Below are 11,985 nucleotides of genomic sequence, written 5' to 3'. Positions count from 1 at the left end.
TTTATATTTATATTATATTATATTACATATTATGAGATATAACTATTATATAATATATTTTAATTATATTATAATATTGAAGGGTAATTATGGAAAAAAAATAAAGAAAATAACTTAGAATGACTATTTCTCTCATGTGAGGAATGAATGATGATTCACCTAAAATGAGTGAATGACCAATCTTTTTGAATGATTATTTATTTCTTATAAATCTAACCAAACATCAAATTTTAATTACATTTCATTCTATTCGTTTCCTTTCCACCCAACCAAACACACCCTGAAAGTTGTAAAGGCTTCTCCTTCCTCTAGTCCAATCGTTTGGACCGTGCCTAAGACCGTTTGGTCTAGTGTCACCGAGAGTTTGTGTGGGGCGAGAATTCAGGGAGATTGCAGATTCACACTTGTATGCTAGATTTTGACTTTTGAGGGCTTTTAAGAGGAGAGAGTATTCATTACTTTGGAAGTTGTTTTATCCTCACATATTGTTCTTCTCCGATTTGTAGTCAATAATTTTAGGATTAATCTCGGTTGAGGGGTGGCGACAAGTGATTTTCGGACTCAAACCTGACATGATTGAATATTTTTTTCTTCACCTAGGGATTAGTTGGCTAGAGAGTGGGGCTACTCTTCTTCCGGGGAGGCTGAGTCATCCCTTCTGCTAATCAAAACCCTCAGTTCGGAGTTATTCTTATTTTATCCTCAAAATTTTAAAAATTCTTATTTTGCTCACTGAATTTTAAATTTGTCCCATTAAGCCCTTTTATAAGAGTTTTTGTTGAAATTAAACGGAAAAATATAGAGGTTAAGTGTGACCATATAGTTTTAATTTATTTTAACAGAAATTCAAACTGAAATACCATGTGACTGCATTATTCTCTTTTCTATTATCTATCTTATCATAAATTATAACAATTTTAAAGTTTAACAAACAAAGTAAGAATTTTTAAAATTTGAAGAGTAACTGAGAATGACCTTAAAATTCATGAGCATCAGTAATAATAACCAGTGACTAGACTTTGGAACAAGCGTACGATTCCTATAGCAGTGACGTGCAGATACACAGATTGTTAGTAGAGGTTAGGCTTATTTGCAATCTACTTTTCTGTTTCCGTATTGCTGGGTTGGTTAATTCGAAGTGCTTTTGATTGCTAAATAAACAGGTTGGTGTTAGGACGGGGACTTTATGCACGGGGCCTCATCTTTTCTTTATTTAGTAGTAGAACCAGAGCCCCTATTGGCGATAAAGCCATAATAATTCTAGGTTGCAAAGTTTTTTCGTAAATTATTGCCACAATTATTCTCCACTAATTTAACAAAAACCTGAACTGTGGTTGGTTAGCCTTGGTCCACCAACAACAAGCGAAAGTTGCTCCGGATCTTTTGTCCTGTAGTCTTTTTCTCTTTTAACAAAGAAAATCTTTTGTAAGGGTAAAAAAGAAAACCTTTTATAAGGAGTGGTATTTATCAAGTACAAATAGTAAAGATTCAGACTATATTTTTAAAAGTAAATTCTCTGTTTTTTTAAGTCTTTTTGTAATCCACCATCTAAGACCAAAAAAGAAAAGCGGGCCCATATTTGTATCTTATCGTTTATCCAAGAACTCGTTTTTATGGTTTCTGTTTTCATGTTTATCGTAGTCGTTTTGTTATTTTGAAGATGTCTTTATTTGTTGTCGGTTTCACCTTTCGGTGTTGTTTTCCTCTTGTTCCTCGTTGTTGACGTTTTTGCCGCATCGTTTTTCTAATTGTACCTTTAATCAAAGTTAAAGTCGTCAGCTATTTTATCGTGGTTTTAAACTTGTGTTTTCTGATTTATATGCTAGTCAGCGTTTTCCATTTATTGTCGTTTTAACCATTTGGTATCATTTTCCTTTTCTGTTTACTTTTTACCGTTATTGTCCTTTTCCATATTTTGTTCATTATCGAAGTAAAGGTGGTAAATGTCTTGTTCAATTTTATTTTATCGTCGTTTCTATGTTTTCCATCGTTCATTTTTTCTCCCTTTTCCCATATCCAGTCGATATTCATATTTTTGTCCTCTTCGCATTGTTTCGGTTATTTGCTGGTTGCTTCGTTTGAACCTTTTTTTTTTAATTTTTTTTTACATATATAAATATTTTTTGTGGTCGTTTCCTAGTTGTCGTTTTTAACGTTGCCGTGGGTTTCCCTATTTTGTTATCACTCATCACGAGAAAGTCTGTTTAATGTCCGTCATTTTTCCAGTTCCTGTCGTTTTTTATTCCGTTTGAACTTTTGTTGTTGCTTTATTGTTTGCTGACGCCTCCACATTATTCCTCTTTTTTTTTTCTTTTTTTTTTTTGAGATAATATTATTACTTTTACTGCTACTGCCATTCTTCATATGTTTTCTTCGTGGAAGTGAACTTCTTCTTTGCCTGAACGTTCACGTCGTTAGACCGTTGGTGTCGTTTTCCTATGTGTGGTTGCTTTCTTGTTGTCGTCGTTTTTATGTTTTTCATAGTTTTTCCGTTTGATCGAAGTGAAAATCGTAATCAATTCTATTGCCGTTTTATATTATATTATTTTTTGTGTCGAGTTGCCTTCACATTTTCAGCGTTTTCCCTTTACTGTTGTCGTTTGCTGTTTTGTCGTCGTATTGTCTTTTTTTTTTTAATGGTGTAATCTCTTCATTTTGTTGTTGTTTTCTTGTTGTTGTCATGTTCATTTTCTGTTGTTTATCAAAGTGGAAGCCGTCTTAAACGTTGATTCGTGTTTTAAATTATCGCCGTTTCTAATAATTTGTTTTCTGCCATTTCAGGTTTATCGCAATTTACACATTTACTGTCGTTTGAACCTTTTGATGTCATTTTTCTATTTGTAATCGTTTTCTTGTCATTGTTGTCTCTGTTTCCATACTGTTCTACCGAAACAAACTGAAAAAAAATAAAAAATAAATAAAAAACACACGAGGCAACCATTTTTACTCCGCTTCAAGGCACAATTTGGAGATCAAAAGAAGTTCAACCAAGTATGTACATATCCTTTCTATAGAGTTGTTCCAAGGGATCAAACCCTTTTAGTCCAAAACCACAACATGCGAGTCAAAAGCAGCAGCTAGGGAATGAAATTATGAATGGTTATTTTCAAAATCTTGAAAATATGAACTTGGATAAGGGGGGAGAAAAAAAACCGCAATTGGTTGTCCAAACAATTAGGCAATACGAAAAGGACATGGAGGAAGTTGTGAGGTTTTTGAACTCTGAACCAAGTATTTGAATTCAAGACGGTTTAAGGAAATTTTAAATGGATTGTTCTGTTTATTAACCTTTTTGTGTCATGTTACTTGAAGAACACAAGAAAGTCAAATGAAATGATGGATTCAGTACGCTAAATGTACACACATGTATGTAGCTGGACATTTCAGCCAAAAAAAAAAAAAAAGAATAGAAAAAAGAAAAAAAAAATGTTTGTAGCATGACAAACGACAAAGGTGTTACCACGAATACCAAAGATGTTCTTCCTTATTCAAGATTAAGACATAATATTCGTCGTCCCCGAGAAGTCTAAGGCATGTTCTTTTGTCCAAAAAAAGATAATTCAAGTTTTAACTTTATTCAAATTTACGTACTCTTACATTTCAATTTTATTCAATTTTACTCAACTTTATTCAAGTTCTAACTTCAACTCAAGTTATAACTCAAATTCAACTCAAAAACTACACTCAAGTTACACTCTAAAAGAACAACTCCTAAAATCTTATGTCACAAAGTTATGAAATTAGAGACACGAGGAGTTTTAGGAGTTGTTCTTTTGCATTTTTAAGTTAAAATGATTTGAGTGATAATCTTGAATTGAATTTGAGTTAAAATTGTAATTTAAGTTTGTGCTTGGATGTGCAGATTTGAATTATGATTTGAATTAAGAATCTATTTGAGTTTGTGTTTGGGTGGATCAAAACTGAAATTTATATTTAGATAGTATTTTAATGAAAACTCAATGGTGATGAAAAATTTTAATATGGTATATGAATGGGATTTTATTCGTTTTTTCGTTGTGAATGCATAAAAAAATCATCTCAATTAGAATTAAAACGAAAAAGTTATGTCATTTTTAATAATAGAAAAAATATTGTTTATTAACTTGAGTTCGAGTTGAAGGAGAAACTTGAACTCGAGTTTAGCCCAAAATTCGAGTACAAACTCAAGTTCAAACTCAAATTTTACAAAAGAACATGAACTTGAATAAAGTTGTAACTCGAATTTAAACTTTTTATGAATTTTGTTACAAAAGAACAACCCCTTAGTTTTCTTTCTTTGTTTTTGTTTTGTTTTTATTTTTTTGCTTTTTTAATTCCATGCTTAACATTAAGAGCCCGTTTGGTTCATGGATTAGAACCATTTTCGATTTACGTGTGTTTTTTATGAAAGAAAATACTGTAACGAATCATGAACCATAATTCGAATCAGATAATGAATCCTCCAACCGAACGGGCCGTAAGTCATGAAGAAACCAAGCTGGGTTTAGTCCACGGAAACGACATGGGGAAGAAAAAAAAAGCAAAAAGATAAATATACATACTATTTAAAAGCTTAGGCAAGTCAAATCTCATGTACGCAAGAGATGAGAATCAAGTTTCTTCTTAATCTTGTTTTCATTATAGTTAATTGAAACCGCCTGCTGGCTGAGATCATGAGTTTGGTCGCATAATACATACATACATATACATATATATATATATATTTAATAGTTAGGAAGCTTCATGTTTTTGTAGACTAATTCATTGTGCATTTTCAAAATATCAGTTTCGTGAAGCAATGAATGAATCATGGCGGTTTGCACATTGTCTCTATGCGGAAAATCAAAACATATTTTAATTATTTTATCTCCTATCATAACAAACGTCTCAAAGTGCTAAAACGTCATCTTTTTTCATCAATTAATATTATGTATTATTGGTCAAATATTAACGCTTTCATTAGTAGACAGAATGCCTACGAGGAAAACAGTAAACTTCATTCTATCCCAATAGGAAAAAACAAATCAAAGAACTGAAAATCTTTAGCAGTTAATAGAAAAAGTCAACATGGTGTTATGTGTATATATAGTTTAATGTCAAGAAAACGACTTCATCCAAAAGTCAACTTTTTTCCATATTGTAGACACGGAAAAAGATGAGAAAGAAAGCATCATTCCGTTTTGAGACTTGTACTTTGGTCCCTCTTATTAATAGACTCCCAACCTTCCAAGTTCCAACAAATATTTGCACACAAGAAAAAGGGGAAAAAAAAATCACATTTCCTCTACTTTAAGCCTGATTTTTGTAGCTAATTTCTTGGTCATTCAAAAACATGAGAGTTCAAAAACCATTGATCCTGTTGCTGATTCTTGCCATTTTCTTAGCGCGTTTCTCTTGTGGTTCGACTGCCAGAGATTCAAGAAAAGAGAAAGAGCAAAGACCAAGAAACGAGAATTCTTCTTCCATGTTCTCACAGAGAGATTCAGAAATCCTTAATTCCCTGCGGACAAGGAAGACTAAGATCGTTTCACACCGAAATGTTCCCACAGGACCAAACCCTCTTCACAATTAGTTGTATGTAAAAATAGTTAACAGCTATTCTATTTTGTTTCACGTTATAGATACTAGACATGGATTTTTTTTTTCTTAAGCCTATGTGTAGAATGATTTATTTGCTCCATTGCAACTTCAGAGATGTATATCATATGGTTTTTTCTGGGACAGCAAAAGTCAACCTTTGGTAATTGTTACACAAGTGCCGATACTAGAGAACTAAGAGTAGCATATGGTCAATTAAACTTTAGGCTTATTTTCTGTGTTCTTCCTATTTCCTCCAAGTACGTGTTCTGTCTTGTGATTGACTGTTTTGTTTATCGTAAAGGATGTTTTGTACATTCAAGTTGTTTTGCTTAGTTCAGACCGTTTTGTTTATTGTAGTGGATGTTTTGTTATGTTAAGGTAGATGTTGTTGTGTGTACCATATTTATGATTGTGATCTTCACTATTTTTGTCTCAAGACAGTTAATCCGCTAAATCAAACCTAGATTGATCTATCCATAGAATTCACTGCTGTGTTTAAGGGCTAAAAGGAGAATTAAGAGGCTTCTCGTTCACTTCGCGGATTCAAATTTTCAATTCAAGCTGATATGTGATATTTTATAAGAGCTTTTTATTGTAGTAGAAAAAGTTAGATGTTGACATTTTATGAGAATTTTTTACTAAAAAAATTTAAAATTGAAAACTCGAATCGGTGAAATGAACGAGATTATTTCAACTTCTACCCAGCAAAAAGATAATTAATTAAAAAATACTAAAAAAAAGAAGTCCCACTATTGGCATCCGGGCCACGTGAGCAAATGTTAGCGCCAGAGGGTACTTTGGAAATAAATTGTCTAGTACAGAGAGCGGTACAAGTGGCATCCAACTCTAAGGCATATAAGGCATCATTCATTTCACCGATTCGAGTTTTTAATTTTAAGTTTATACAGTAAAGAGCTCTCAGAAAATGTCATATCTAACTTTTTTTGCTACAGTAAAAAGCTCTAAGAAAATGTCATATCTCAACTCAAATTGAAAACTCAAATCCGTGATGTGAACGAGGCCATAATTCAGTGGTTGTCTAGATCTATACTCCCATGTCATCTCCTCCGCACAGAAAGATTCACAACATTAAAAGAACACGAACTCGCCACGTGTCATTTCTAAATAAGTAAAACATTTAACGATCTGTTTAGTTAATTAATTTAAATTGAGATGTAATTTTATGTAAAAATTTTTTAATATAATAAAAAAATCAAATGTAATTATTTTTAAAATTTTTTTACTATAATAAAACTCTAATTTTAAATTTAAATTAGTAAAATAAATAAAATTTAATTCACTGTGTACCCGCAGCCACCACCGTTGTGGAATCCCCGTCACGAGTCACGAGAAAGAGAATTATTCACTTCAAGGCAAAGCGAATCTTGTCGAATTTCCTAACAAATACTATTTTGGCTTTCTTACAAGTGCAAGGGCAAGTTTGTCCAAACACTGATTAAGGAAAAAAATAAATAAATAAAAAAAGACAACAAATCCATAATGAATCAAACCTTACACAGGATGTTGGGCTACACGTGGGTCTCAGAACACTTTTGTCCTAACATTTGAAGAGCTTTGAGGACATTTTTGAGTTTGACTAGAAGAACAATGGAGAGAGAAACAAAGAGAGATTGAGACACAAGTTTAGGGGAGAGAGAGAGAGAGAGAGAGAGAGAGAGTTGTCGCCGGAAAAATTTGGTGTCCGAGAAAATGGCGGATTCAAAATCCGAGGATTGGCTGCCTCCGGGTTGGACTGTCAAGGAAAGAGTCAGAGATAATGGTAAAAAAGACAAGGTAAATACCAGATTTCTACTCTTTTTTTTTTTCTTTCCTTTTTTGCTATAAAATTTCAGCTTTTCTTTTCTTTACTTGGGAAATATTTTCTTTGGGTAGTAAGTTTACTGTTTGGACTGACTTTGGGTTTAAAGCTTCTAGTTCATTGTCTTAATTAAAGTTGTTTTTTTTTTATTATTTTAATTTCTGAAGTTTTAATTTAATTAGTTATTTGGTTTATTTTTATCTTGGAATTTCCGCATTAGATGATGGAGTACTTTTTTTTGTGTTTGCAGAGGTTAGGGGGTAATTGAAAGGTTTTAAGTAAATGCCCTAGTAAGTAGTTCTTCATTAGATGTTGAACAGCATGCATTTGCATGGAGGTTTATGGCCATATAATTAATGACATTTTTTTTATAGATTTTTCCTAATTTTGGAAGTTAAATTTTGTGTATTTGGATTGACTCATATGATTCAGATTGTGATATAATTATAAGAGATACTCTATTGACATGCATGCTTTGAATGTGACATATTTTAATTCTTGATTTTTGTTTTAGAGACAAACTCTGAGTTGTGTTGGATTAAGCTCGGTTTTTGCCTAAATGCAAATTAAACAAGATTTCTATTCATTTTCAGTGTCTTTTCCACATGTTTTGGAGTTTTGTCCAACAAAAATATTCTGTAATTGTCAGTCCTCATTCAGCTTAGATTAATTATCTGTTCAGTTGTTTATAATCAAATAATTATGCTTATTGCAGTATTACCATGCTCCCTCAAATGGACCTACGTTTAATTCCAGGGCAGAAGTATCTCGTTATCTTTTCAATACAAAACAAACCGACTATTTCAAAGCAAAAAAGAAGAATCAAGCAACTTTGAAGCAATCTGGAGAAGTTGTCCGTTAACACAAACTTTTCTCTGTTCCCTCTTTTCTTTAATTTTTCAAAGTAATATTTATAAATTTATTGTTTATTCAGATTTTTTGAAGCATTTTGTTGATGCAATTTAGGTAGTAGTTGAGAAGGGTGAAGCAGAAGGGTTACCACCAGGGTGGATCAAAGAAATCCGAGTGAGGAAAAGGGGTGATTCAATTAGAAAAGACCCGGTACTCCATATTTTATTCTCTCTTTGGTATTCTTATTTGTTGTTATCAATCTTAACTTATTAGTCTTTTTTAGTTTGAGCTCATACTTGAAAATCCTTTCTATGTAAAATGTGTTTGTTGCGGATTTTCTTGGTTGAATCACCTGTTATTTCCAGGTGGTTTGCGCTCAAACTTTTCGAATTTTTGTTTATTCTTTGAGTTACATTTTCATATATGCAGTTTTACTTTGATCCTGTGAGCAAAAACGTATTCCGCTCGTTGAAGGCTGTAAACCGGCACCTCAAAACTGAGGAGCTAGGAACGCTCACACAGAATTCAGAAGGCAGCATTCATAAGGATTCAGAAGACGATTGTACCTTTGTAAGTGTGCTCAAGTTAGCATTCTAGGGTTGCCGGTTCATATGGATAAATGGGCTATATTGAGTTGAGAAATAGGAACTGAAAAGAAAAAAAACTTAATGCGACACCTCGGGAAGATTTTTAGCGAGGTTAGTCTTTAGTGAATTTGGTAAAAGGAGCGCGTCTAAGCATCTTTTAATTTATCTATTCATTACATTGGGCACAAATTGCTGCATCTAACTTGGAAACACCAAAATGTTACCTTTATCTTTTCTTCTTCTTTTTCCTATAACTTGGTCTGTTGTACATGGTTTTACTATTGTTAAAAAACACGAGTATGTGATTTTGATCAGCTGCTGTCATCTTCAGCAACGTTTGTAACAATTATGAGCACTTGGAATCTCCCTATCTGCTGTTTATTAGGCCAGAAGTGATTGCTCACTATGATATGAATCCAGGTGAAATTTCTGAGCATCTAGCGGTGAAAAATAAAAGATTAAGATCACGGTCTTGAAAACTGTCAAGGATTTCATGTGTAAATCGTCGTTTAAAGTAGCAACCTAATTAAATTGAAATTGACATCATATTCTTAAGCATGCTGTCCAGATTGAAACTGACAACAATGTATTACTTGGCCTCATTTTTTTTTTAATTGGTGGCTTCGGTGGTAGATATAGTACTTTTCATTAGATTATTTCCTATTGCACTATGCAGTGCCAGGTGAAAATTTTCAAGTATTTTTTTCCTTTTTCTTTAGTCAACTGATGTGAGCAAGAAACAGCAATTAGGAGTCAGCAGAACAAGAAGACTGATTAATTTTGATCGGAGCTCGGACATGAATAAGACAGTGCAGGAACAGCAATTAGGAGTCAGCAGAACAAGAAGACTGATTAATTTTGATCGGAGCTCGGACATGAATAAGACAGTGCAGGAAGTGCGAGTACATAATTCGTCATCTCAACCCTCACCCCTTTCGGATCATGCTGCTGAGCTGCGTAAAGTTCCTATTCCCTCTCCAAATAAGGCGTTGACTTCATCTCTACTTCACTCTTTTGTTTTTCATTCTTCTTTTATCATTCAGTTTTTCTGGAAATTGCGATATTTCTTGGAGGTTGCGATTTATTTTTTCTCTTTCTGTATATTTGTTTCTCTCCTGTGTACTTCCCTGCTCATGGAGATGAGTTTAAGAAACTCTTTTTTTCCCTTTATGTTCATTGTTGCAATTTGGAGTGTCTAATTCACAGAAAGGAACATTAATTAGCTACATGAATTAAGATGTAGGACATTCTGCTTTCAATACGAGTGGCTGATCCTCACTCCTCGTTACTGGGTTGAGATCTCGGTTTTTTAAATGACCTTATACCTTGCTGCAGGCGAGGGAGGCACTGAACTAAGAAACTCAGATCTGCAAGAATCAAAAGATTTGGGTCAAAAAGGAGAAAAGGGTGATTCTTCTAAAAGTAAATTTTTTTCAGTTCCGGCAGTTGATGAAGTCCTTCCAATTAAGGAATCCCATGAAAGCGGAAAGCGCCAACCTGACGAGCGAAAATCCAGGAAAAAGATAGTACCTGACTTGCCACGCCGTGCTTCAAAACGGTTAGCTGGACTTGAAGTTGACCCCATACCGGAACTAAAGCCCAGAACTCGAGCACGCCGAGTTGCAGTTAAACATTTGGGTGATGGAGCAGCTGATACAAGTGAAGGTTCTTCCCCTGGCAATTCAGCACAATGTAATCAGCCCGAGACTGATTCCAAGAGCTCAAAATTTTCTCAACTCTCAAATAGAAGCAAGAATTTTTGTGATAACTTGGTCACCTCAGAAAAGCAGGTTGGAAAGCTGGAAACAATAGTTAATTATGATGAGAAGCAAATGTTTCCTGTTTTGCCCTTGGAGAATCAGATTTCTCCGTATGATAAGGCAGACATGGTACCAGGAGCCCCTCTTGACTTGCCTCCTGGCGAATTTTTGATGGATCCATGCATCGCATTTGCAATAAAAACTCTAACTGGATTACCCCTTGATAATTCAGAGAGCTCAGAAGTTCTGCCTAGGTCCACAAGTAGTGAGCATTCATCGGCGAACTTGGCTGTGGAGATTTTTGGAAAGGTAGAAACAGAAAGTAAGATCAACGGAGAACAAGATCGATGTGCTGCTGTTTCTCTGGAAGAACATGCCACAAATATTGAAAATGACGCCAATAATGACGAGAAGTTGGGATCCCCCACTGATTTTTCTTTTTGCAGGGCATGGCAAGACCCATGCATTGAATTTGCAATCAAAACGCTGACTGATGCGATTCCGCTTGACTATGATCCAAACATCCAGCAAAACTTTCAGCAGCAACCAAGCTGGTCAAAAACCCAAGGAAGTGATGAAATGAGCTTCACAAGTGTCCAAACCGATTTCTCATGCCAGCAATCCTGTGATGTCGAGAAGCCTGGGTTTCAGCAAGAACTTCAAGTCCCACACAGTGGAACTGTCAGTTTACGAAATTCTGACAGATCTGAGCTGAACCGACGTGGAAAAGAAAGACAATGAGCGGCAACAATAGGAAATCTGCCTAGAAAATGACTAGAAGTTTGTACAAAGATATAACTCCCAGGGCTTCTAACCTTTTACCTTTTGTTCTCTCACTTTTTGGCTGTGCCAGTGAAAATCTCTTATCTGAACATGTTATGTAATTGAGAGAAACAGATGGTTAGCTTAGTTAGCTTGGCACTCAAGGCAGTGATTTAACTGTAGGTTTTATTTTCAGTCTGTTGATCCTATTGGTTTTGTGGGCATCCGTCCTGTTTGACCTCCAAGCTTATGCAGAAAAAAACTTGCATTAATTCAATTTTCAGCAAGATATGAATCAGGAAACCCCAGTAAATCTTCATCTTATCCCTAAGCCATTCCATTAGCAAATTACTGTAACAGCTTTGAGTTTCTAACTTGTCTTTCATGTTAACAAACGTTTGTTCCATTTTCATTTTTCAAGGATAGTATAAATTATAATGTTTATTTGCCAGTAAAATTATAATGTTAACGTTGATATTTGTTTATGAATACCAGAAATTAGTCAATTACCATGAAATACTCCTTAATTGTACACAAGGACATGCCGTTACATTTGACAATATGATGTTATTTGAATAAACAAAGAAAGTATTATTTTTTTTAATTATGGTATTGTGAAATGACATATAGAACCGTTGGGAACTCT

At 34.1% G+C, this 11,985-nt stretch overlaps 1 protein-coding gene across 3 annotated transcripts; it reads left to right on the top strand.

Annotated features, from left to right (window-relative positions):
- The first annotated feature begins 7,131 nt into the window (after positions 1 to 7,131).
- Positions 7,132 to 11,783, top strand: LOC21398851. 3 transcript variants are annotated; one of them, XM_024172889.1, is made up of 7 exons: positions 7,132 to 7,353; positions 8,094 to 8,231; positions 8,345 to 8,440; positions 8,660 to 8,800; positions 9,537 to 9,632; positions 9,711 to 9,774; positions 10,153 to 11,783. In XM_024172889.1, exons 1-7 carry the CDS (start codon positions 7,270 to 7,272, stop codon positions 11,316 to 11,318), a joined length of 1,785 nt encoding a protein of 594 aa, XP_024028657.1. In that variant the 5' UTR covers positions 7,132 to 7,269; the 3' UTR covers positions 11,319 to 11,783. The 3 variants fall into 3 exon arrangements, with proteins under 3 accessions (XP_024028657.1, XP_024028656.1, XP_024028655.1); XM_024172888.1 differs by having other exon boundaries at positions 9,561 to 9,774; XM_024172887.1 differs by having other exon boundaries at positions 9,537 to 9,774.
- The last annotated feature ends 202 nt before the right edge of the window (positions 11,784 to 11,985 follow it).

Source organism: Morus notabilis, unplaced genomic scaffold (genome assembly GCF_000414095.1).
Source record: "Morus notabilis unplaced genomic scaffold, ASM41409v2 Scaffold759, whole genome shotgun sequence".
NCBI lineage: Eukaryota > Viridiplantae > Streptophyta > Magnoliopsida > Rosales > Moraceae > Morus > Morus notabilis.
This window is presented reverse-complemented; position numbering and strand designations above follow the sequence as displayed.

Bases quoted from the DNA above. Each gene is read 5' to 3' on its own strand.
- LOC21398851 (XM_024172887.1), top strand. From the start codon at position 7,270: ATGGCGGATTCAAAATCCGAGGATTGGCTGCCTCCGGGTTGGACTGTC. The intron at 8,801-9,536 runs GTAAGTGTGCTC...CTTTTTCTTTAG, and splicing joins CAGAAGACGATTGTACCTTT to TCAACTGATGTGAGCAAGAA. The intron at 9,775-10,152 runs GTAAAGTTCCTA...ACCTTGCTGCAG, and splicing joins GGATCATGCTGCTGAGCTGC to GCGAGGGAGGCACTGAACTA.